Raw genomic sequence first — 27,743 nt, 5'->3', positions numbered from 1 at the left:
GTAAGAATCATTGCAATGGGTCAGGCTGTCCAACCCATCTCATTATCATTGAAGCAGCTCCTGAACAAGGTGAGTCAGAGAAAAATCTTCACCTGCTTGCACCAGCTGCTCAAAAATCTGGAATTGCTTTATTACACAACCAGTGATGTAACAAAAAAGCTGAGTCTGTCTGGAAACTTTCTGGGCAGCTGTCATTGCTAATGCTTCTATCTTATGTCCAATGTTAATGTTCGTGTCACAGGAAACCTTGTTCTCTGATAGTTAACTGTTTAGTTTGGTAAATTCCTCCATGGATTTGACATATGAATTGACTCCCTTGTCTCTCTATACCTCCCACTATAACTTCACAGAATCACAGAATCCCAGGTTGGAAGGGACCTCAGGGATCATCTAGTCCAACCTTTCTAGGAAGAGCACAGTCTAGACAAGATGGCCCAGCACCCTGTCCGGACGACTCTTGGAGGTGTCCAGCGTGGCCGAGTCAAACACTTCCCTGGGGAGATTATTCCAATGGGTGACTGTCCTCACTGTGAAAAATTTTCCTCTCATGTCCAATCAGAATCTCCCCAAGAGCAACTTGTGTCCATTCCCCCTTGTCCTCTCCATGTGACTCCTTGTAAAAAGGGAGTCTTCCTCATCTTTGTAGCTACCCCTTAAGTACTGGTACATGGTGATGAGATCCCCTCTGAGCCTCCTTTTCTCAAGGCTGAACAAACCCAATTCTCCCAGACTATCCTCATATGGCAGGCTTCCCAGTCCTCTGATCATCTTGGTGGCCCTTCTCTGGACCCCTTCCAGCCTGTCCACATCCTTGTTGTATAGCGGAGACCAGAACTGTACCCAGTACTGCAGGTATGGCCTGACAAGCTCTGAGTAGAGCGGGATAATGACTTCTTCCCTTAGATGTTTAAATAGCTCGGTCAGGCATTTCTACATGGTTTTGGGTCTCCAAAATGCTAGTGCCCCATGAGTGTGTTTCCAGACCCTCTAGGTCCTTTCCCACAATAGGAACATGCTGCTACAATGCATGTTTGACCCTTTCCAATTCCTCTCTCTCTTTGTAGTTCACTCTTCCAAACTCACTTAATTCCTAAAAAATGTTCCCCAGAAGCACTCCCACAAAATGAACAGTGCCTCAGCAAAAAAATGGAAGAGATACACATGGATCATCAAGTTTAGTTGCCTGCAGTAGTGCAGCAAGCTTTTAGCCCCAAACGCTACACAATAGTATCAACTATATGTCCCCCCTTTGCCATGTTCATGGCATTGTGAGCCACAAAACAAATCCCAAGACCTTTAACACAAAACACTCAAATGCTCCAAACCTCACAATGGGCCACAGGAATAAAACAGGAAAGAACAAAGATATTATCATAATCCTAAATCCTTCCCACAGAAGGCAAATTATTAAGGTAAAATGCCCTAATGATCCTGGGAACCCAGCCACCTTCCATGGGACAGAGAGAGGGGAAGAAAAGAGGCCTAACAAGAAACATCACTGTTCCTTGACAATATAAATTCTTTCTTGGGTAGCAGTCTAGAGCCTGAAAAAACAGATCCCACAGGCCAGCATCAATAACTCATCCATACCTACGCTCACCCCCTCTGGTTTCTACAAACCTATTCCAAATTACCAGTTACACAGGAAACATTCCTCTCCAGAAGGGTCCAAGTTGCGTGAAGTGGGATCTGATTGGTGTAGTTTAGGGTTCTCCCTTTCATGGCTTAGCCTTACAATGCTGTTTCTATAACCATTTCACCACCAACGAATTTTGAAGTCGCCTCTATTCATTATCCTAAGCTGGGCTGTGGAAAAAGGCTGTTTCTGAGCTGCCCTGTGCTATAGTTTGCTGCTTCTAACATCCAGACTCAGAATGACTGTGCCAATTTTATGTTACTTTTATTAGAGTCTTCCCCCCTTTTAAGCAACTGTCTCCTTCAAGTACCACTTTTTTTTTTTTTTTACCAGAAATAGAAGGAGCGGGATAAATGACTGAATAATTACAGTTTCACACAAAAATGGCACAAGCAGCCCAGCTACTAATACAAGACACAAAGTAACTGCTACAGTGCAAGAATTTTGTCCTGACAGCTCTAAGACTGTTTTCTTTATTTCATCAAAGAATAAAAGGCATCAATCTGCAGCTTCAAGAAGTCAGTCATATTGCAGCAGTTTATACAGCAATTTCACAAGGGTAAACTGACCCAATTTGAAGCAGTGGGCACTCATCCAATGAAAGAATACAGAAGGCAGTGTGTGACATGAGTAAGTCACTGTATCAAAATGAAATTTTTCAATATCACATCTAAACGGGAAACCAAGAATTTCCATGGCAAAGTAAAAATAAAATTACTGATTTTTATTTCTCTTAGTTCTCAACTTTTTATGGGAAACTGAAGTCCCTCTCTTAAATATCTTAGTTTCAATTGATCAGCAAATACCAGTTGCACAGGTTTTAGATCTTTCTGACTTGCTCTAATTACATTACATTACTTTGTCAAAACAGGAGGTATTGTGAATCAGAGAAAAGGCTAGCTGACATGATAAGGACGTAGTAATCACAGCTGACTATGAAGAAAAAGAGGGATTTTTTGTTCTACCAAACATATTATTAATATTCAAAAACGCAGCTGAATCATGTTCCCCCAGCTCTGTTCTTTGCCCTGCTTGGTATACCGCAATATTCCTGTCTCATTCAAAACAAGAGGCATGTTCACAGCTGAGAAGGGAAGTAAGATGATAAACTGAATTCAAGAGCTCCTTCATTGCATTACCAAGGTCTTACACTTAACATGGCAGAGGTGCTATCTGAATATGGGAATACACATTTTCTTCAAGTTAAGAGGAATACATCTGTTCAACTTGCTAATTTACTTAACTCTTGAAAGTGACAGGACTCTCAAAAAAGCTTAAGGAAAACTCAGTTCTCACTTATTTTCATCAAGTTCCTTTGAGAAACCCAGCCTTAATTTAGCACCCCTCCTTTCTTTTGCAGGCTGCTTACTGTGTCCCCCGCTCCCAGTGCTGATGGCAATGTGGGGACAGCAGGTGGACACCATAAGTCAAAACAGACTCTTGGAATTAGGCTCCGTCACTGTGAAGCATGGTTTGTGATTTCATTAATCACCAGTCAGCTTCCTCAAAAAAAAGTCTTACGGCATTTATAAATAAAAATGAACCAGAGAATGACTCACCTTTGGTGGAGCCCAGGACATTTCATTTCATGCCAAGTTTAATTTTCAATGCCAAATATGCTCACAAAAATGCAGTATTGTCTCATAAACCCAGCTCCTGCATTCCCACTCACCACTAGTCACCCCCACATTTCACCAGCTCCTCATGCGTTGGCTGTTTTCCTAATACTCCTCTTTCCTACCACCTCATGTTTTGTTACGATTCTTTCTGGCCTGGATTTTCCCCCCTCATGGAATACATAACCAGTGATGGCCATTCTGTTGTGGTGGCCCTTCTCTCTCCAAACACTGCCTGTAACCAAGTTAGCATTGTACTATGACAGGAAAAGAAATGAAGAATGAAATAAGTGTGTTGTCACTGTACAGTCAGGAAACAGTTCAACCTTTACTTCAAACCTGAGGTCAGAATTATTGAACTGATTTTGAAGCAAAATGTTATTACTTACAAAATACAAAACAAAAAATAATCATTCAGCCTGATGATGCAAAATATTCCCAACCTACTTTCTCAAATGAAAATAAATGCTGCATAATTCTATCACTTCCATATATATTTGAGTAAGGAACCATAATGAGAATAATTAATCAATAACTATGTTCAACACTTCCATGCCTGCAGCAAAAATGAGATTATTCCTTAAAATGCTGAAAGTTAAATGGAGTAAACTTTGCCCTCAGCTTTGAAAAACAACTGATCCAGTGGAGCTACTACATATTCAAAAGAACAACAAAAAAGCTGACTGAGAAAAGGCATTGGAAAATCAGTGAACTCTTACCAGAACGTGTGACCAACAGCTACAAGTCCATCCCCCTTCCCCACCCGACCATTTGATGTCTTTTCTAGAAGCAGGATTAAAACAAACAGATGCTACCCTCTTCCCAGCTGTAAAGCAAACAGCTTGTAAAATCCCAGTGGTGCCAACGTTTTCTAGCCTTTAGTAAGGGCATTAAACTGATGAACCTACAAAAGGATTCCTGGGTTGACTTTTCGGCTCACAAAATAACAGGTATTTCCATAGTATAATGTCTCCTGGCCAGTTTTAAACCATTCAGCTGCCTTTAGAGATGTGCTAAACTGAGTAAAACAGCAGTCAAAGCTCAACTGTTATCATGAGACCTAAAGTGCAAGTATCAAAATTATCATGTCCAGACTGAAGTGACAGTCCACTGGAAATATGTGTGGCTCCCTGTCAGCTCACCCTCTTGCTGAACAGCACGTGGCAGGGTGTCTCGCAGCACCCCCCAGCCTTTCTGCCTCCTGGGCTGGCCAGATCCTGAGATGTGCAAAAGCCCCTGTGCTTCCTGTCATGCAGAAGACACAGAGCCCCGGCTGCCAGGTGGCACTGGAATCACCCCTGGAGCCAGTCCCTTGGTTCTGACACCAGCTGTTGTAAACAGCATCTGTAAAGATTTCAGGAACTGGGATAATTTAGGATATGGGGTTGGTTTTTTTTTTTTCAGAATCAAACCAAAGCTGAACTTTACACTGCTGCAGTTCTCCATAACACAAAATGCTACTTTCTTCCCAACACTTAACATACATAAAAATGAAACAATACAAATGTGCTTCAACATGACCAGATCAAAAGATTCTTAAATTGCTTTGTCTTATCCCAGTGTGTATCTAGAATGCCCCTTCCTGCCAAATTTCCAGGGACATACACTACAAACTTAACAGGCCAGTGTCTTTATCAGTGTTTTGGGCTCCCAGAGTAGTGTAGAAGCTGTCACAAAAAGCCATAGGTTGCTATCACTAATATCCTAAACAAACTGTTTACTGTTAATATAGATTGCATTTCAGTTTTTTTTCCTTTGAACTACACTATCAGAGTTTAAATTATACCATGTATCATTCTGCTACAAATTTGGAGGCAAAGGGAAGAACACAGGTCTAAAAGTCCTGCCACCTCCACTGCCACCAAATGCATCGTCTTTTCTCAAACTGCTCTAGCTGTCTTAAAATAAGACTTTTGTTCCTACTATTAAGACTGAAAGGCCATGCCAGAAACTCATTCCTCCAAGGACTATCAATGACTGCTAATAGCCAATCTAATTTTATTGATATGGAACTTTTATCCTTTTCTCTGTGTGTCCTTTAGCTCTGAATTTTCTTCCCATAATGGATATTTACACCCAGGAGCATCTACAGAGAGCACTGGTATGAATTTAATTCTTCCCCTTCTTTGGCATCGTTTGCCTCCTACTCATCCCATTTTACCAGAGGCTCCAGTCCCTTGCCATGGCCAATTTCTTTCTCCTCTTGTGCTTAGTTACTCTTCCATCTTGACAACACACCTTCTTTTTCTGCTGGCACATTTTCTCTAAAATGCTGTAATTCACTTCTTCTTCCAGAAGCCAGTCTCTTCTTTCATGTTTTATTCAAGGCCATATTCCATAGGTCACCTTCTTCCTCAGAAATCTGTCCAGTCTTCATTTCAGTAATTTCCTGAACAACCTGAGGATGCTTTCTACAACCTTATTTTTCTGTTCCATCGTATTCTCAGATTTAATCTAAAATCAGCATTCACAGTTTTACCTGAGACACTCTTCTATAAGCTTTGGCAGGCAAATATTCAAGCATGAGTCATTTTTATTTAGTGCTTAAATAACACGCATCCTATAATTTCTACAACCTGTCATCATTGTATATGGAGATCACCTCCCCTACTTCTTCAGAAGCACCACTTCACCATTCCTTCTTTATTTTTACCATCACAGAAAGGAAGAAGAAAATCTCCTTGTGTACATTTCTTTAGCTACAAGCCTCTACAAGCAAGCTCCTTTGATTGCTTGGCTTCTTTAAAACTTTGCCAAGATCACTTTTCACCTTCAGATTAAGTTCAGCAGTTTAACTGTTCATAAGCAACAACCAAACACACAAATCAGACACTCAGTTGCAAGGATTAGCAAAAAAGCTCTCAAACTCTGCCAACTACAAACTGTAAGCCACAAGACAACTCAACCTGCAGCTAAGCAAACTAACATCTACATGCACGTAGCTGTTTGCTCTTTCCTGCTTCTCCCAGTAAGAAGGATACGCATCACAGTCACTAAAAACAGTTAAAATGCAATGTCTCCAAATGCCCACACCCTGCACTACTCTCTATTCACTGTCCTAATGGCCGCTGCTTGCTGATGGCACTACCAGCTGTACAGACGTATTCACTGTTTCTGTCTAGCTGAAGAAATACTGGAAGATACAACAAAAATGTTTTGTTTCCCAGAGTACTCTGAGAAGCAGACGCTGTTACTCAAAGAAAGAGTTAATAAGTGTGAGAAAGAAAGCTAAGGTAGTTGGCCAAGAAACAGCTGCAGTGCCATTCTGATTTAATTTCTACCAAAGAAAGAGAGATCTGAATTTGACCTTCTAGAAGGTGAGCATGTGATGAGTGAAGCAACTTTCTCTTACGTCACAGAGCATTTCTTCCTCACAGAAGATGACACTTTCAACAGAGAAGACTGTCTGCACTTTGACCTGCTGACAGTTGCTGAATAGAGGCTTCTATTTGACTTAAAAGCTCTAAGAGCTTCTTGCCTTCAGTCAAAAGGGAAAGGCAGGGACTAAAAAATGGTGAACTACCTCCAATTAAAATATACACTTCACTCTGCAAAAATTGAAGAAAGGCTTTATTTTCCAGGTCCCAACAACAACCTTAAGTACAGGTAGGAATTATGCACATCAACTACCTTAAGTACTGGAAACCTGGAAAGGTTTGTCATATGAAGGAATGCACAGTAACAAAAGTCCTTTCAAACACTGTACTTTGGATCCTCCGAAACTATAACAAATGGAGGCTTTCTTCTGCTTGAAAAGAGAGGTTGAAGAAGAACCAAGAACGTCTCATACTTTATGAGATTTTATTAATGCAAAATGAAAGAGTATCAAGGAGAAGACAGCTTTACGCTCATGTACCCAGCAAGACTTTATGAGATGTGAATTTTATGTTGCCTATCTAAATGTCCTTATCTGAACCAAACTGCTGTTAATCAGTAGTCATTATCTTTCTGGCACTGAGCAGAGCCCTGCCCAACACGTTAAACACAAACTTTGATCTTAAATGAAAAGCATGATATTTAAAAAGGAAGCATACCAGATCACCTTGGATAGGAACCAGAAATATCACCTAGATACCTCCAGCAACAGCTACTACAATTAAAAATCAGGCACATGGCACTTAAAATGAGATATGAAAACACGGATTTGGGGCTGCCTATAGAATTAAATACAGAGATTCACAGCTATAAAAACCACAACTGCTAAGCACTAAAATTATCATAATGAATAGGGACCCTCAACAAATCCTCATCCTCATAATGAACAGCAAAAATGTTGAGGTGGGATTTAACATACTTACGGGCTTGACCTGGTCCTCTTCCACACAGAGAACACACACATTCTGCTTCCATCCCACTTCAGTCACCAGTGTAGCCTTCCCAGGTTCTGCCTGCTGAGTTTTAATAAGATTTCCTATCATGTCCCAGAAAGTTTTTCAAGTTACAGAACCCCTACACTTGAGGGTCGTCCACTCCCACTTTTCCATGATAACACCTTATTCTCCACATAGTCCTGATATTTCCATAATTAAACATTGAAGTACTCTGTAAAGATAACATGCTTTTTTGTTACAGCAGAATATTTGAAAACAACATTTCTTTTGCAAATGTGCATGTGATCAGACAGAAGTGGCAAGGGGAAAGTTACATATTCTATCTTTGGAGCTAATTTTAACAAAATGAGCACCCTTAAAACCAAAACTACTCTGTTTATCACCTTTTAAAATGAAACTCAATTTTTTTCTTTTGATGATAAAAGCTTGAGAAAGGTACACTATAGCTTTTAATAACATTTGTGAACATAAGATAACCATCCCAAGCTACTGGCACGAAAACTGCAGCATCAGATCTGAATTTGCGCTATAGTTTGCCTGCACTTGTTTGTCATCTCTGACATTTGAAAGATACCTTATTACAATGATTAGCGATTAAAAAAATCACTACTGCAATAAATTCTTTGCAAATATATACAACCAACTGATACTCCAAACCGGAAACAACACCAATTTCTTATTTGTCCTTCTTTGAACTAAGTCTTAAGAAAGCAAGAATAAGAAAAAAAAAAAAATTCCCTTACTCAGAATTATTCCTTCTTTTTTCTAAAAATTCTGAATGTCTTCACAACTATGATGAGCTGTGTTACTTTTGGGAAAATCCAAAATTGCCCCATTTGCAACGAGTGAAAGTTTGAAGGCTGGCTGAATGTTGAAAGAAACAATATGCACCGAGGAAAGACCGTTCTCCTATGCTGCAATTACTGATACTTTATTAGTTTTAGCACTGAAGGTCAAAAAAAGAGTACTTACCTTTCGTTTTGGAAAGAGGTTTGGAATAGAAATCAGTCTGTTGCTACGTGACTGGTTTCCAGGCAGCAATTCCACTTACTTCTTCGGGGAAACAATGTGTTCTTCTGTTTCCGCAAATGCTGTTTATATTGAGTAAATCCAAGTATGTTCAACTCAGACAATATACTGCGAACCAGTAATGAAAAAATGCATTTGCAAAAACCAGAACGTAATAGAATGACCCCTCTCAGCTTCTATCTGGGGAAAGATATGCATCATATACATGACAGATTGTTGGCATTACATTTTCTGACTGTCGACTTGAGAGAATGCCAACTTTTATGAACTGTACTTGATCCATTCAATTTATTTTATGAATAAACGCATACAGCTTCCTCCCTTTCTTACCAGGTTTGAAGGGCTTAGACGTGTCAAAAGTGAAAAGTCTCAGTGGAAATACTATAAAAGGGTGAAGTTTTCACCGAAATACAGATCAACAACCCTCACTAATGAACCGAGGATGCATCCATAAAATATTTTTGCTTACAAGTTTTTTTTACTTTTTTTTTTTGCTCTTTATATAAAGTGTCTCTTACTCTGTCCATTTAGCATTTGTTATGACTCAGCACTGCAAGTTGAGAAAAATGAAAGGTAATTAAAAAAATCAGTACACTAGGGTGAAATCCATTCAAGCTAAATTTAAACATCATTATTCAGATCAAACGTCATTGCCCTGTTTTCACCAGCCCTGAACTGAACAACCTGAATTGAATCAAACTGTTATTCGATTACTTATTCAGGTAATAAATAACTCACTCGGAAAGTCAGAGCCCATAATCCACATTCACATCTGTTGAATTTTAAGGAACTTAAAGGAAATTATTTCGTCTTTTAATGTAATTAGCATCCAGTAAAATAAATTAGTAGACATCAACTTTCACTAGCTTAATAGCTAGTGAAATAGACCCTCCACTTAGGAGGGTCTTCGGTTTGAATAAATGCAGAAAGAAGACGCTTAAAACTGCATATCGTAAATAAGGACCGAAAAGTCAGAAAAACATGCATATTAAGAGTTAGTCTGCTCATTTGCTAAGAACCAAACATTTATGACAACACATTTTATCTTTTAAAAAATGAACATGTTCTGCAAGCTCAATTTCCCCCGGGAGGAAAAAAAGGCGACAAGAAGGAAAAAGGATTAGGAAGAAACCTGGGACCAGACTTTTTGGGTAATGATGTAGGACATAAGCAGCAAAAGGTTAGGCAGCTGAAAGGGTTTTTTTGTGTGGGATGGTACAACCACATCTTTTCTGGTGGGGCTGCGTGGACTGCATCTCCTGGCAGCACTCTCTGGCGCTGCACACACCCTCCAGGTGCTGTGATGAAGCGGTACTACTGTGCAGCCTTCTGATTCAAATCAAAGCTGCATGTGCTCCTGAGAACAACTGACCAAACTCACCTACAAAATTATATGCAACCCAGAGAAGACACACATTAAAAAACATTATTCAAATTGCAAAGTCATTCACTCATGAATTACGTAAGAGAGAAATTTAATTTGCACACGGAAATGTAATTCACTCCTTCCATATGAGGTATAACTTAATTTTTCTTTACACAGTTATATACACTTTCCCTGTGGGTATCAGGCTCTGTAGTCACAGAAGCCATACTCTTTAGCTTCCTACTTCATTGCTTGAACAAGTGGAAAAGTCCAACATCAATAAGCTACGGAGATATAGGAAGGAAAAGGAGGATCTCAGTGTTAAAGCTGTTCACTTCTCTTTCTGAAGAGTCAGGCTCTAAAAGACTCCTACCTGGAGCAGTTAGAGATTGGAGTTCTGCATAAACTACACGCCCCTTATTGTCTCTGTAAGTGATTTGAGATTTCAGGATTTGACTTGTAGATCTGAAAGTATAATATAATTTACCTATATTCTAAAAAGATCGCATACCAGGGTAAGGGTACTAACAATGAGTGGACACTCTGGGTCTTGGTTGCATCTGTATTTCAGTTCCTCATTCAAGAAATGTGAAAAAAAATGATACCTTGCTGCCTTACCCTGAAGGACAGTCACTAGGACAAAACTAATCCTGATGTTCTGTCACTAAATCAAGTATTGGTAGGCTTTCCTGGTTTAATTATACTTTTTATATGGCATAGGCAAGTCTGTGCCTCAGTTTCTCATTTGGTAAATAGAAAAGCACCTTCCTTCTCTGTAAGGCTTTTATGAGAACAAGTATACGGTTGAGATTATGAAGGACTCAGATACTACAGTGATGTGGGATATAAATACTCAAGACAGGCAGTACTATGTAAAAGCCAGGGACAAAAGAGGTGTGCATATTTATTTCTCTGTTCTCAAAGCCCTGTATTAATTCAGGTCTGAAGTGACAAATTCTACAAAGGGCAGAAGGGAGAACCACGCAGAACATGAACGGACTCATGAACTGCCCATTTTGCCCAGCAAAGCAGGAACTTCAGGAAAAAAATAGTAACACACAACATTAAAACTCCACCTCAGTGTGCCTACCACCCTTGGAGTTGAAGGATTGCAAGGTCCAACAACCTGCTCAAATTTGCAGCTTTAATGATTTCTTCTGCATGTTATCTGTAGGAAGACAGAGAAATGAAGCTTCTGCTCCCTACGTTCTGTGCCTCAGGCACCGAGCCTGCAGACCATCCCCTTGTGCACATCCCCGCTGCCTTCAGAACAACTATGTGAAATATAACTAGGATTACCTTAGCTCAGCTTAACAGAGTTACAGAATAACTACGCGATGTACAGCAAGTAAGTGACCACCAACTCTTCAGTGACTGTATGAAAAGCGTAACACTGCTGATAGGTGATGAAGCCTCACTGCAAAATTTGGGGCTAATCCTGAAAGTGCTGAAGTTTAGGAATAACTTTACTCATGAGCAGACGCACTTAGTTCAGTGAACTGTACAATCACAGGGTGAAATACAGTCAAGTACACCCCAAGGTACTAAATGAAGAGTTCGAAGGTTTCAGGACCAGGAATTTAATCTGAAATTTTACCCCCATTTTCCCCACCTATATTTTCTTTTTACTTATTTCTAGCACTAAACAATGCAAAAGTAATGCAGGAAAGTGGCAAAAAGTTGAACAAAGCATGCATTGGATGTTTTCTCGGTGTTCACAACTCATATATGATACTCATTAGCATATAACTCCTACTGGTAAGTGTACGCTGAGCAGAGGGACATTAGCAGAGTTTGTGAATGCATATTTAGGTACAATAGATCTTGCCTTAACAAGATCTATTGTACCATTCAGTCAGCCTGAATCCTTTCCCATCACTGAGAGGACTTGTACACACTTTTGCTTAACTCTCCCTGAGAATCCACTATGTTTGCTACCAGCAAACATTACAATTACACCATACATAGATACACTGCATAAAAATTATGTATAGCACAGTACTTACGCCACTTACTACCTTAGCTGGGGAACAGAGGATCTTTTTTCCCAAAAAGAGTTCACACTTAAAAAAACTTCCATACTCTGTCAAGAAAATCTCAGTATGACGTTTCAGCCACCTCTACCATCTCCATTAACTCAGTAAGATTTTTTTATCACATGCATTAACTCTCTTTACAGTCATATTAAGCATTTCCACAGTAACTTCAGTAAGCCAGTGCTGGACTGGCGTAGTTGAATGCATCCACTCGCCCACCTAGCCCGGCATCTGCAAGCGCTGGCAGCAGGATTGTACGTTTCTGCAGAATGCAGAAATCGCTTTAACTCAGTGTGTTTCCGTTAACCCAAAACGACCACAAAGTTCCTGCCTCCCACCTACGAGCCTCACCAGCTTCAGCCCATAAATGGGCTGCCCACACTCCATTGGGCACAACAATTTGGTTTCCACTCCAGGGGCTGACTGGGCAACAGGCCCACCAACGTGGCGGGCTGAGGGCAGCCTCTGCACCCTTCCCCTTGGCACACCCCAGGGGCTGAGAAGGCACCAGGGGCCCCTTCCCACCATCCGACATTTACCTGGAGCAGGTGGTGGGCTGCCCGGTAGCCGAGGTGTGGGCCGCCCTGCACGCCGGGTGGCAGCTGCCCCGTGCCATAGCCATGCCAGGCCACCACGTAGGGGTTGTCCATGGTCAGCCAGTAGCGCACCTGCCCGCCAAAATGTCGGAAGCAGAGCTCGGCGTAGTCACGGAAGAGCTGGGGCAGGACGGGGCTGGCCCAGCCACCAAAGGCGTCCTGCAGGGCCTGTGGCAGGTCCCAGTGGTAGAGGGTGACGACGGGCTCGATGCCTAGCTCCCGCAGGCGGCCCAGCAGCCGTCGGTAGTGGGCAAGCCCGGCGGGGTTGAGGGGTGCTGTGCCGTTGGGCAGCAGCCGGGCCCAAGCCAGCGAGAAGCGGTAGTGGGAGACCCCCAGGCGCCGCAGCCCCTCGGCGTCGCGGAAGAGGTTGTTGTAGCTGTCGCTGGCCACGTCGCCGCCCGCCGGCCCGGGCGGGGCGGACCCCGACGGCGTGGCCGGGCGGTGGGCGAAGGTGTCCCAGACGGAGGCGCCTTTGCCCCCCTGGCGCCAGCCGCCCTCTGTCTGGTAGGCGGCGCTGCCCGCCCCCCAGAGGAAGCCGTCGGGGAAGGTGTCGTGGAGGAAGAGCTGGTCCTGCGGGTAGGGCAGCCGGGCGAAGCGGGACCAGGTGCCCGCGCCCTGCCCCGGCGCCCCGAGCAGCGGCCGCCCCAGCAGCACCAGCAGCACCAGCGGCGGCGGCACGGCGGAGGCCATGCTCCCGGCGGGGCTCCGCGACGGCGGCTCCCGCCTGTCAGCCCCCCACCGCCCCCTTTTATCTCACCGCGCCCCTTCCCCCCCCCACCCCCGCCCCGGTGGGCACGGCTATTAATAATTACCTCGGAACTGCCGTCTGCATCCTTCCCGCCCGGCTCCCTCGGGAAGAGCTGCCTCTGGGGGCGGGATCCAGGGGGTGAGACGGGGCGGGCGGGGAGGGGAGTGCGGCAGCGGGGCGGGGGCTCCTCGGGGGAGGTGGACCCTGTCTCCCGTTCAGGGTCGGCTCTGTAACCCCCCTCCCCGGCCCTCCCCGCCGGCGGACCCTCCGCCCGCTCCGCCGGGCGCCCGCACCTCGCTGCGGCTGCGGTGCACCCCTCGGAGGCGCGACCCTCGCCGCTGCCCTGCCTCATCTCGCCGAAACAAAGGACCCCTGGCAGAGACTCGACGGCCGGATCCATCCCCTCCGGGGAGCTCCGCGTAGCCCCCTTCCCGCCGCGCCGCCGTCCGGCAGGGAGCCCGGGGCCGGCGGGGAGCCCGGAGCCCGGCGGAGAGCAGCCCCTGAAGCGGGGCCCGGGGGAGGGGGGGGGAGCCGATCCGCGGGTTGGGGGAAAGGCGAGGAAATAAAAATTATTTTTCCTTCACCCAGTATTTCCTTCATGGTACCTTGGCAAGAGGCGTCGCAGCTGCTCATGTAACAGTAATTAAAGAGAAACGCATTGTCCAAGGACATCATACACACATACACCACTCACCCCGGTAGTTCATGGACTGTACCTCCCAGTAACAAAACTTTTCTGGAGTAGGAGGTTGGTGTATTTGTTTGGTTTACTGCATGCAGAACAAGTTCCTATCAGAAATGCCTCACAGATCTTTACAGGGAGGAATCAAATTGAGCTAAGTTTGTTTACTTGAGTTACACTTTTTAACCAATCGTGTGGGTGCAATGCATGGACCTCTTTAGAGGCAGGTCTCAGGGTCTTTTGGACTAAACAATTTGACCAGGGCGGCAAAGCAAGAACTGGCTCAACACATTGCAAAAGCCTGGTATTCAGTTGTGTGGACTCTAACACGAGTTGGGACATCTAAGAATAAACACATCTCCTAGAAAGGCTGTCAAAGACAGGGAGATGTTCAGATGAGACAAAAATTGTTTGAGTACAGAACGAAAGCATTTAGATAATTTCATTTTATTTTTAGGAAATAAACACCCTCACAGGAAAATTATAGGTAATCACTAATAATGAGTTGAATGGATTTAAGTGCCAACCACGAGCCACTGAAGGTTTCCTCTAGCACACGGGATGGGCTCTCAGGCCTTGCAGGTGCAGGCAGGGAGTTTGCTTTGCCTGTTTCTAGAACTTCAAACTTCCATCTTTTCTGCAGTGATTAGGTTCAGTTTTGGCCATTGTTTTGTGGTGTTTTTATGGAAAAAACAAAGATCATAGAATCATAAAATCCTCAAGGTTGGAAAAGACCTCTAGGATCATCAAGTCCAACTGTCAACCCAACACCACCATGCCTCCTAAACCATGCCCTGACATGCCATGTCTACACATCTTTCAAATACCTCCAGGGATGGTGACTCCACCACCTCTCTGGGCAGCATCTTCCAATCCCTGACCACTCTTTCAGGGAAGTTTTTCCTAATATCCAATCTAAACCTCCCTGACACAGTTTAAAGCCATTTTCTCTCGTTCTATCACTAGTGACTTGGGAGAAGAGACCAACATGCACCTCTCTATGACATCCTTTCAGGTAGTTGTAGAACACGATAAGGTCTCCCCTCAGCCTCCTCTTCTCCAGGCTAAACAGCCCCAGTTCCCTCAGCCGCTCCTTGTAAGACTTGTTCTCCAGACCCTTCACCAGCTTTGTTACCCTTCTCTGGACATGCTCCAGCACCTCAATGTCCTTGTAGTGAGGGTCCCAAAACCGAACACATTATTTGAGGTGCGGCCTCACCAGTGCTGAGCACAGGGACAAGATGTAGAGTACAGGATTGCAGTTAGTCTTCCATTAGTGGTGACTAACTTCTTCCCATGTTAGAGGGATGAAGAGCTAAACAGCCCAGGGGACCACTGACACCCCTTCCCTAAGGGAGGAAGTTTGTGGGGTAGGAGCTGGGGATGGCAGGCCCAGCACCAGGGCTGGTCATTGGCTGCCACGAGTGAGTTTGCTATACAGTCTGACAAGCTGCTGAAATTTGGTTTCAGTCTAAGTAAATGACAACTCGAGCTCCAGCAACAGAGCTAGGTGTTAGCATCACCTGGTAGTTACTTGCAGAAGCTGGAGATCAGTTGTAAAGTGCATAGCGGCATTACTGCAGTCACCCCTGTGCAAGGAATGAAAAGCCAGACTCCTGTTCAGCACTGACCTGATTTCAGTGGAAGTGTAATGCCTTTGCTGGAGGTCACTGCCTAAATATTTTGAAAATCAGGATGTAGAGGCATGCCTCAGAAATACTTTAGCCTAAACCAGGGCATTAGTGATGCTAAGTCCATTGCTGACATTTAAGGAAAAAAAAGCTTCATTTGGTGTCTGGGGACACAAGAGATTTTAAAATATATCTTGATGCATTCTGTTTTAATTTGCTAATTATTAACTAAAACCTAGATCAATCCCATTTGCACTTAGACAGCACCTATAAGTAGGCACTTAACTGAAACTCCTTCATTAGGAGCTTGTTTCTTCCAGAGCATCTCAACAGTGAAGGAAAGAAATAGCCTCCTGGTGTTAGGGTGACTAAGCCTAGCTAAGATCTTTGTCAGCTTCTGGAGGTGGCTGCCATCTCCAGAAACTATCCGGGAAGTCTACAGTGACTGTGCTCCTAAAGCAAGCAGCCCTCTTTTGAGGGATGAAATCTGGCCATAAGTTCCTGGCACAAAGCTTCACCTGTATGTCTGGCAGATTAACTCCCCCTTTTTTTTTTTTAGTGCAAATGTCAGAAAATGTCCACTGTGGCCTCCGGTTGCTTTTTTTTTTTCTTACAGAGAAAGCTTGGTTCCATGTTTTAGGACAACACAATCACCCACTGCTCTGAGCCAATATATTTTTCCTCTAACAGACAGCCTAACAAACTCTGTGCAATATTAACTATGCAGAAAGGTCAGCTAAACACATGCAGACATCCAGGTCTCCCTCACTGCTCCTTGGGTTCAAAGCATGGCTCCACAGCATCTGTGTTGCTGAGCAAGGACAATTCCAACTCTGTCCCAGGTTGGCAGATCAGGATTTACCTTTCAGCCTTCTCTGTATTAGTGATTACCAAATGTTCAACTTTTGATAATATGTATAATAGATACATTAAGTGTTAGTAAAATTTTCAATAGGCTGTGCTGAGATTTTCTTTGCTTGTTATGCAGTCAGTGCATGCAATCAAATTTGACAGTGTTCTCACTGAGCATTTCGGTTTCTACCCCAAAGAGGCTGAATCTTCTGAGATATCTGATTTTAGGTAAAGTAACTCTATTACTGATTTAGATTAATTTAACAGCTTCCCCTGAGGTCACATCATGGATTGACTTCAATGCAGCAAATCCCTTCCTCATTTTAAAAATCTCTCCAGAAGAGCTATCGGCCTTACACTGGTAGCATCTGTGCTCCTCACTGTGGCAGAACAAACAGTCTCAGTGTTTAAAACAGCCATCTTCTGTTTGAATGCCCCTTGTCCCTTCACAAGCGTATTTCCAAACATATACAAGCATATAGTCAGTTGAAAATAGCCTTGTGTAATAGATTTATGCTCTCAGCATTTTATCTCAAGACACAAAAGTACTCACTACCAGCTGAGGACACTGCTTAAAAAAATCACCACCTGAAAGCGCTTTCACTACTGCTTCCATCACTGCATAACAATACTACTTCTTTATTCTGTCTGTTAAATGCAAACTTCGAAGCTGTCAGATTTAACTTCTACTTGCTGATGAATAGCTGTTCCCAGTGGAAAGCTGAGCAACAGTGTTCTAGATTTACCCTCTTCAACCCTGCCAGAACATCACAGCCTACCAGGCAAATAAGTTGTTCCTCAATATTCCCAGAGAAGAATCTGCAAGTCCATTTTTCTTGTAAAAATACAGCTTTCCATACCTATTCCTTCTTTCTTTCTTGGTCACATTAGTTATACACATTCACTGTACATTCAGAATGACTTTAAAGACAGTAAGTAACTGACTGTATTGAAATTAGAAATACGGTGTTGTCAGGTCCAAAATATGCCTGCTGGTGTAATGAATTAGAGTACTGCTGAAGAATGCTTGGGAAGATGTTAAATCCTCCTCTATTCCGGTCGTAAGTGCCAAATCATTCTTCATCTCCACTTTTTTTGTAGTTGGAAAGGGAGGTAGAGAACCTGAAATGCCTTTTTTTTTAATTCTGTGGACTCTAGTCATCTCCTGTTTCAAGTGTGATAAGTTCTTTTTATCCCATAAAAGACTCTAACTTGTCATCCTTTATTCTGTGGTAGGATCTAGTGTGAGGTGAGAAGTTAGAAACCTAAACTCCAGTCATTTTCCCTTTACCCTTGTAACCATGTCTTCTAGAAGTGGGCAAACCCTGAACATCCCCTTGTACGAAAAGCGGAATTCCAAATCCTTTGGCCCCTCTTATTTTGGAGGGTGACAGGGAGTAACTTCAAGGTGTCATGGTTTAGCCCCAGTCAGCAACTAAGCACCACACAGCTGCTTGCTCACTCCCCCACCCCAGTGGGATCTGGGAGAGAATCAGAAGAGTAAAAGTGAGAAAGCACGTAGGTAGAGATAAAGACAGTTTAATAGGTAAAGTAGCAGCCACACATGTAAGCAAAGCAAAACAAGGAATTCATTCACTCCTTCCCATGGGCAGGCAGGTGTTCAGCCATCTCCAGGAAAGCAGGGCTCCATCACACGTAACGGTTACTTGGGAAGACAAACATCATCACTGTGAACATCCCCCTCTTCCTTCTTCTTCCCCCAGCTTTATATACTGAGCATGACATCATACAGTATGGAATATCCCTTTGGTCAGCTGTCCCAGCTGTGTCCCCTCCCAGCTTCCTGTGCACCTGGCAGAGCATGGGGAGCTGAAAAAGTCCTTGACCAGTGTAACTGCTACTTAGCAACAACTAAATCATCTCGACATTATCAACACTGTTTTCAGCGCAAATCCAAAACTCAACCCCATACTAGCTACTGTGAAGAAAATTAACTCTATCTCATGTGAAACCAGGATACAAGGCAAGCCTAGGTATTTCTATTTTATTCACATAGGGCAAGGAGGACAATCCCACTGTAACCTGGGAGGGGACATGTAGTGTCTGGATGCTTCCTCATACCTGGAAGGCAAAGGCTACAAAGCCTTCCCAGTCTTGTAAACCCTCCTTCAGGGGAACCAGTGGATCCATTTCAACCCCTGAATCACAGAAGGTGATGGGGGATGGGGACAAAGTTGAAACACCACATTGGAATGCCATTTCATTGGAAACGACCTCTTGGAAATGCTGTCTTTTACTTCTGGGAGGCCTCAAGCACCTCCCCATTATCCAGATGACAAGACAAGAGTTTGTAGATGATCCCTCTGTCTTCATAAGTGCCTCCCAAATTGGTGGAAGAATAGATGGGCAAAAAAAGAAGGGAAAAAATGTGGCTTCTCTCCTGGGAAGGGAGATAGCGAAGAGGTGGGTACAGCCTCGCTCTTCCTGTCCTGGGCAGGTGACATAGGCTTGGCTGGCAAGAAGGGTCCAGAGCTGAAGGAGAAGAGTAGGGGTGTTGGAGAGAGGAGAGAAAAAGAGTGCTCCTTGCCAAGTCCAGCCGTGCAGCCCATGAGCCACAGGCTTCAGCCCTGTTTTAGGCAGGAACTGAAGTCTGGTTGCAGTGGTTGAAGAAATATGCCTGTCTCCCCAGAGTCTGCTGAGCATGTGTGAACAAGTGAAGGTGGGTGTCCAGGAAAGTTACAGACAAAACAGAGAGATGCCTAATGAGTTTTGGCACTTTTAGAGTAGAAAATCCTGGAAATCAGAGGGACTGGATCACTCACATGAGTGAAATAGATTTAACAATTTAGATGGGATCTGGAGAGACTGGATCTCAACCCTAAGAGGTGCATACCTATGAAAATCCCAGTTTGTGCTCTCTAATACAGTATAAAATGGAGCAAAACTATAATTTCGCTGTTCTCACTTCTATTTTAATTTCTGTTCGTGATACACTGTTATCACTTAGAAACCAATTTCATTCTGTCTCCACAGGATGGCTCAAAAGCTTGAATCCTGTGGCTCAGTCTAGAGCTGACAGCACCCTAGAGACACTTATGGTGACTTTTCATATACAGTCATCCTATCTCTTCAGTTCAGGCACAGCTGAAGCATTTCCCTTTACTCTTCAAATTCCTACTATTTTAAAAACTCTGGCAAAATGCCACTTCTTCTATGAAAAGAAAGATCCACAGGGGCTGAAATGAAGAAATAAAAAGCACTACTATTAAAAAATGAAAATGCAAAGCTGAGTTTTATGTACATGAAAGTTGAAATTTTTATGCATTAAATTCAGTCAGGGAAGAATATCCTGCAAAATTACTTCTATCATTATATCTTTAGGTCCCTTTCTGTAGGTAAATTGATAAGAATTACTCCTGCTAAAATCATACAGCAGCACAAGTTAGTGTTTGCTAAATCTGTATTTCAATAAGCAGTTGAATGACAGCATAGTTCAGATACTTATTTCTTGTTGGTTTTGACTCATGCCAATATTGGTCTCCTTTACAGCAAGGCAAAGACTGGCTCACCAAGATATAGGAATGCTTTTAAGAACTATTGTAGTGGGTTGAATCTTCTTCAGATTTTCTGCCTAAATGTCACTTCTGCAATTAAAAGTTATATAATTTTAAACTGAAACTTTGTAAGCTAGTCATTTAAACTATAGTGCACTATGCTGCTGCATTACTGAATGTACAGGCAACACTGGCTGCAAATGCATAAAGATTTTTCAGGGCTACAGGCATATGATGCTCTTTAATAAACACAACCCTTATATTATAGAAAACCAGTTTTGACTGAATAGAAAAAACTCACTGTCTGTACTGTGTGAAGTGTATAGTACTGAAATCTGGTTTATAGTGAACTGAGATTCTATTTAGTCTTCTAGTGCTGCTTCATACTCACACAAATGTACTTGGGGGCTACTCCCAGATATTCTAGCAAGGCTTTACTCCTGTGTTTCCAAGATTGGCTGAAAATCATTGGGAAGTCAAGACATTTATTACCAAAACAGTAAGTGTGCACAGTTTATGGTCTACCTCTTCAACTGTGGTTGAGGAGTTAAACCGGATTAGACCAAGATAGAGTATGCTGCAACAGTCCAGTCTTGAGAATTAGACCTTTCTAACAAAAGATAAAAAAATCTTCAGGATTACTGCAATGAATTTCACCTCTGAGACTTGAAAGCAAAGATGCATGGCCAGTAGCCAAAGAATTCTGCATTAAGCATTTCTTCACAGCTGCTATCCAGAAGAATCAGTGCAGTGCTTCAAAAACTGAAAGGCAGATAATTTCCGTAGTAAGTTTTGGGTTCTTTTCTGGTGTTTTTTTTTTCCTGTACTTTTCCTGTGATTTCTGAACACTTTGAAGAAATAGCTTTTTAGCTATCACAGTGCAAAGTGGCAGAGACCAGCCTGTAGTTTTCTAAAAGCAACACCTATCCAAGTGATCTGGCTCCATGGAAAGACCAGAGGAATATCTGCAGGTTCTTGCTAGGCCCTGAATGTGGGCCAGTGGCAGACACTAAAGCACTTCTATGAAACTTGCAGTTATGAAATTTAAAGCTTCTAGCTGGACAGCTAAGTGATAAGAAGCTCTGAGACTATCTGATAGGTGGTGAGATACTAGATGAATATATAGGATGTCTCTAGTCTATCAAAAATCTAAGAAGCCCACAGAGGATACATGTCATTAGGGAAGATAATGTGCAGACAAGAAAACATCCAAATATGCCATATAAAGATATATATCCTAAAGTAAACACACAGAACCACAGAATGGTAGGAGTTGGAAGGGACCTCTGGAGATTATCTTGTCCAACACCCCTGCTTGAGCAGGCACACCTTGAGCAGGGGGCACAGGACTGTGCCCAGGCGGGTTTTGAATGTCACCAGGGAAGGAGACTCCACAACCTCCCTGGGCAGCCTGTGCCACTGCTCTGTCACCCTCACAGGAAAAAAGTTTTTTCTCATGTTCAGCTGGAACTTCCTGTGTTTCAACTTGTGCCCATTTTCCCTTGTCCTGTCATTGGGCACCACTGAAAAGACCCCAGTCCCATCGTCCTGACACCCCCCCTTTAGATATTTATATGGTATTGATGAAATCCCCCCTCAGTCTTCTCTTCTCCAGGTTGAACAAACCCAGATGTCTCAGCCTTTCCTCATAAGGGAGATGCTGCAGCCCCCTGATCATCTTGGTAACTCTCCACTGGACTTGCTCAAGCAGTTCTGCACCCTTCTTAAACTGGGGGGCCCAAAACTGGACACAGTACTCCAAATGTGGTCTCACTAGGGCAGAGTAGAGGGGAAGGATAACCTCTCTCAATCTGCTGGCCACACTCCTTTGAATGCAGCCCAGGATACCGTTGGCCTTCTTGGCCACAAGGGCACAGTGCTGGCTCAGGGTCAGCTTGTTGCCCACCAGCACTCCCAGGTCCTTCTCAACAGAGCTGCTTTCCAGTAGTTCAGCCCCCAGCCTGTACTGGTGCATGGGGTTGTTCCTCCCCAGATGCAGGACATTGCACTTGCCCTTGTTGAATTTCATGACGTTTCTGGTAATGACTGGAGCTTGTCTGGATGTTTACCTTATAGAAAAAAAAATTAACGAATTAGATAATACATAACAGAGGCAGAGTAGAATATGGTGGCTAATAAAAGGATGCTTGATATGACCTATGAAGGACTCATTAAATGTGTGTAAAGAGGACTTGGATTCTATGGGTTCAGTTTGCTGAAATCACTGCTATGTTTTCACAGTGCAGTGTTGTGCTGTGTCTACCATACGCATCTACCATTCCTGAGCAAAGAAACCTCTGTGAGAATTCCCCTGCTCAGTTGAGCTGTGGGGCTGAGCAAGGCTAAGCAATTTGGGCCATCAAAACAAGCTCTGGTGCTGGGCTGAGGGATGTCAGGAACAGCTTGGGGGAGCAGTAGTTGCTTCCTGCAGTCCTTGGAGTCAAATATCAAGAGTTATGACAGCAAGAGGCAGACCCCTGCAAAACTTATCTGACTTGTAGACTTCCATAATTAACAACACTGATGAACTAAGGGTGGGACTTAGCTTTGGATTAAGGCACCTGAAGGTAGTCGTCTACTTACAGGTTTCTGTATATAAGCTGAGAAATTAATTCAGTAGCTTAAACATAGGTGTCTTTTGTCATTGTAGACACTGTGGTGTACCCTGTCAGACCTCTGGCTCCCACTTCAGAAGTTACTGGTCTTGCATCCTACCTGGCAATTCCACATTAATATCTTAGGGGCCCCAGAGCACGTCAGAAGATGCCTATGTTTAGGTAACTGAACTGATCCCACAACAGCTCAAGGAGATCTAACCAATGTAATACATGCAGCCTAGAGAGTGATTCAGCTCACCCTAAGGTAGGCACCAAGGAGAGATCCACCTGCCCAGACATGTATGTCCGGTTCCATCTCCAGCAGCCTATAGTGTCTGGCACATCTGCATGGGAGTTGCCGATATTGCACAGAGGGCTCATTTCAGCCACCCACATATAGTTGATGTGACTTTTAGGTACCCCACCTGTCTTCCAGTTAATATTCTGAAACAACACAGGTCTCGTATAGATCCTGTGTTATATCTATCAGCTTTGGGTAGACAACATGGTGACTTTATGGCATGACACAATGGTGGTCAAAGGACACCAACTACCTTCCTGTGCGTAACTGAATGTGGGAGATCTATATCATCCTGTAATGGCAGTTGGAAGTCAAACAGGACACCCTTATCCATTCAGAATGGTGACAGTGCCATGTGTAAGAATGGGAGTCCTGACCATAGTGGCTGTTCACCTCTCCAGTTACAGTCTGCTATGGTCAGATCTCTGTGGCTCCTGCATCGTCCAGCTCAAACTGAATCTCACTCAACTAGTAGTCAGATAGAAATTTTTATCTTAACACCATTAGTAACATTCTCATACATCATACATCTACTACCATAATTAATATGAGGCCTTGCTTTGCCCACATCTGAAATCACAGGACGTTTAGTCTGTTGAGCAATAAGATGCCCATCTTTTCCCTAGGGTGAAATTAGAGACAGGATAATATTTGTTAACAGTGGCAGGATCTTAATACTTCTTCCTAAGCAGGAGCCAGACTGTTAGGTGTGTTAGGTTTATTGCCCGCTTTAAGTGGTGGACTTACAACCTCTTCTTTAGACCAAAACAGCTGGGACTAAGGTATGTGCTACCACTGACTTCAGTTCTGTGAGATTAAGTATTTATGAGACTATTTTGGCTTTTCTCAAGGTCAGTGATTAGATTTCCACCAGCCACTCTGGTTCACCCCTACAGTGTAATACCTGCTGCAAATCAAAGAACTATGGGCAATATAATAAGGAAGGAGGAGCTGCACAGCAATTATAATGGAGGTAGCTGAACGTAGGAGTAACGAAAATGCCACAGTGATTAAGCAACACATGTTGGTACATCAGTGTTCTACTTCTCTTCATCCAGCAGGTAATTTCAGAAAATGTTAATATTTGTGGGATTCTAAGAAAAAACACATTTGGTATGTCTGCTCAACGGCTGTTAGGAAAGTCCCAAACTGTGGCTGAAAGAGATATCAATTAAGCTTTTATATACGGATATTTGAGTTGTATGTAAGAAAGTTAAGCAGACTAATTCTCTAGAATTGTCAGGCCTGTTAGAAAATTATCTACTGTTTGGTACAAGCATCTAAAGTAAGCATTTTCCAAGTGTAAATCTTTGATTTACAGTGGTCTTTTATATGTGACCAGAACATAAGCCATGCAAAAATTCAGCTTGATAAAATGCTTTGGAGTCCGTGTAACTAAGTTCAAATGCATTCATTGCTGGAAGGATCTACCCTCTTACCAGCATAGTGCATGTATTCTTCATCTAAACCTAAATTTTTTTAAATTGCAAAAACCTGTCTTTGTAGCAAAAAGTCTTTAATATATACACAGCGAGGCTGTCCCACCCACAGAGAGAAAAGCAGACCCCTGACATTATGAAACATGCTTCATAGGAGACTGCAGTAAGTGAGTTTTAAATCTATTATATATAAAAAAGCATGTGCTACAGTTAGGGATCATCAAGCAATTCCTCCTTTTGGCTGAAACAGGGAAAGTACTCTTTGCAGGGCAAGTGGGGGAGAAACAATATTTACCAGACCAATTTCTCTGTTAGGTACCAAGGGGTAGTAGCTATTGAGGGAGCTACACATTTTGGGTCATGCTGTCAGAGCAGGTGTTCATTTGGGCAATTTATGATCACAAAGGCTGATATGGCATTTTTCTGCCTGAACTCTGTAGCTTAGTCATAGATACCAAGAAAAGTTAATTTTTTCATTTTTTAAATTAACTTAGCATTTAAATTCCTATAGGCCCAACTTTCAGCTGACAAACAGAGTTTCACTGAAAGGAAGGCATCTGTGTTCATTTCTCCTTATTACTTCTACCTTCAGCTCAAATCTGTTTTTAACTTAAAAATCTTGAAATTTTGAGGAAGATGATCTACTAAATACATCCACTTATTTTTCATGACTTTTTTTCATTGCCTCCTGAGAGTCTCCTTCCTGTATGCAATGGCTTTTCTGGATATTCCCTTACAGTGGATATGCTCTAAGGGCAGAGTATCAATGCCTGCAGTGTGTAAGACTTGTCTTAGCATGTTTGCTATTATTATTTCAGCAGGCCAGCAGCAGTTTCCAGAGGATCACAAATGAAAGCAGGAAAATCGTGATTTCTCAGTGTGGCAGGTATCTCTGAAAAAGCTCAGCAAAATCTCATGCCGCAGGGAAAGCATGCTTCCCAAGGCTAAGGGCATCCTCCAGACCCATCTCACAGCTGTCAGTGCAGTCAGCACAGTAAGACCTCGAGGTCAGTTAATCCGGTCTCCAGAGGTTGCTGCACTGCCCTTGTCTCTTAAAAATGCTGACAGGTTTGGTTTGGTGGCAAGGGCTCCGCCTGGTTTACTGTCTTCAAGCCATGCCCCTTACACACTCATGACCTAACTGGTGAGGCATTTCATGTTTGCCTGTAACAAGGTGTTGACATGACCCTCCATAGCCTCCCCAGGGCTAACACAAAATGTTTTGATTTCTAACTCCTCTTTTACAGTGATCAAAACAGATCAGGTATCTCATTTCACACATATCATTGCTCAGCTCCATCCTGCCCTGCTCCCCCTCCTCACCTAAGTCCCAGACCGTAACATATTTAACAGAGTCACTCTCCACAGCAGCATTTTGCACATGCTTTTACATTATTGATTTTTCTTATGTTAAGGATTTCCATCTTTGTTCTCAATTCACTGCTCAGGCTTACAGTGGCCAGTGTTTTATCAGACCTGAATATGAACAGTACTCAATGGTGCTGCAGAGTAACCTCTCTAAACAGCACGTCAGCTAAATACCTATGAGCAGGTAGCTATTCCTAAAGAAAAGGTAGGAAGGCTCTTCACTGTGAAACATACATAACCTGGAAGGAGTGGCTTTTTGGCAGCTTCACCTACACCATGATACAATAAAGCTGCATTTAAAAAGTGAAGCTTTTTATTAAAGTCTCTTTAACATGCTATAGAATAGTAATATTGGTAAAAGCTCTTATGGGTGTAGGTACAAAACTATGATAGTTGTGGCTTAGCTTACGCCTCTTCCAAACCTGGAGTCATCTTCATCAACAGGAACACTTTTATGCTCCTTCAGCTGGGGACTTGGATCCATGAGAATGTCTCCGGATGGTAGCAAGCGCCAGCTGATCTGCAGTCACAGTCCATCTGGGTATTATTGGTACATGGCAACTATGAAGTTGTCACGCCTTAAATGAAAGGCCTCCCCTCCTCACCTGCCACTTGCTCCCAGGACAGCTGCTCAACCCCAGCAGTCTCTCAGTACTGGAGCTAGTCCAGGCACCCAGGAGGTCACACATAAGGGCCTGTGGAACAAATTCCTAGCCAGCCCCAAACTCTGGGTGTAGCGCTGGATAGGGAGAAGGCAAGGGAAAAGCTGTTCCATTGTACATCTGTAGCAAAACCTTCTCTCTCAACACACAGCTCTTCTCCTCCAGCAGTGCAACCTGCTTCTTTCAATCATAAGCAATAAAAATTATGTGACTAATATCCCACCAATTCTCTTCTTTCTCATAAGTACCCTCTTTTTCCAGTAACTCCTCCCTAGATGCACACAAACAGAGGTTGGGGAGGGGGGGAACCAAAAGCAGAAGACAAATGTTTGGAGAATAAAAATAAAAATTAGAATAAACTTGATTTACAGACTTGGTAAAAGAGAAATAATTCTCTTTTCTGAGACTGAAACATTAAAAAATTACCATTATTTGCAAAGGATTTTAGTTTCTGTTCCTGTTTGGAACTGGAAAATGCTTTGGTTACCTGCGGGACCACTGCTTAAATAATCCAGCGGCCTTATAGAGAATGAAACAAGGATGGTCCTGCCAGAGCTACTCTGTCTTAAAATAACCTATAGGTCCAACTGTACTGGTAAATAAAAGAGAGCTGTGGTATGCTTGCACACCCATTCCCTCGTCACCCCACAGTTTAATTGCCATTCTCTGGCTCTACTTTTGGACAACTCTCTGCAAGACAAATTTGTGACAAAGGGGAGCAGCCATAACAGTGGACCTAAACCAAATGGTGCTACTTATTCCTGGGCACAGGAATCAGTCACTTTTATTCCCTTCTCTTTTCTTCAACAGCATGGAAATTGCTAAAAGTACAATTAGCCATTTCTGTTTGGTACCAGGTTTATTTTGTTTTGAATCTACACAAGCACCAATAACCTGTAAAACATCTCCATAACTCATCTAGCCTTCCCAACTGGTGTTTGATAAGGTTACTGCACCAGCTGCTATTCAAAGGCCATATCTGCCCATGCTCAAAATGCTGGGCAGATTTCTGAAAATGGGTATAAACATCTGTGTAAGTCCTTACAGACTTTTCTTTCCAGCTTTTAACCTGCTCTTGCACTTCATATTACCAGGCAAATTGGCCTCAAGTTGCAGCAGGGGAGGTTTAGGTTGGATATTAGGAAAAATTTCTCCACAGAAAGGGTTGTCACGCACTGGAACAGGCTGCCCAGAGAGGTGGTGGAGTTACCACCCCTGGAGGTCTTTGAAAGATGTGTAGATGTGGTGCTTAGGGACACAGCTTAGTGGTGGACTTGGCAGTGTTAGGTTAACAGTTGGACTCAATGATCTTAAGGGTCTTTTCCAGCCTAAACGATT

At 43.1% G+C, this 27,743-nt stretch overlaps 1 protein-coding gene across 1 annotated transcript in view; it reads right to left on the bottom strand.

Annotated features, from left to right (window-relative positions):
• Positions 1–13,353, bottom strand: part of KL (klotho) — a 51,933-nt gene extending 38,580 nt beyond the window's left edge. Inside the window, exon 1 of the mRNA XM_075084910.1 lies at positions 12,554–13,353. Coding sequence (XP_074941011.1) covers positions 12,554–13,300 — 747 coding nt within the window. The 5' untranslated portion in view covers positions 13,301–13,353. The remainder of the gene's footprint in view (positions 1–12,553) is intronic.
• Positions 13,354–27,743: the final 14,390 nt, after the last annotated feature.

Source organism: Phalacrocorax aristotelis, chromosome 1 (assembly GCF_949628215.1).
Source record: "Phalacrocorax aristotelis chromosome 1, bGulAri2.1, whole genome shotgun sequence".
NCBI lineage: Eukaryota > Metazoa > Chordata > Aves > Suliformes > Phalacrocoracidae > Phalacrocorax > Phalacrocorax aristotelis.
The sequence above is the reverse complement of the archived record's forward strand: the minus strand, read 5'-3'. Positions and strand labels throughout refer to the sequence as shown.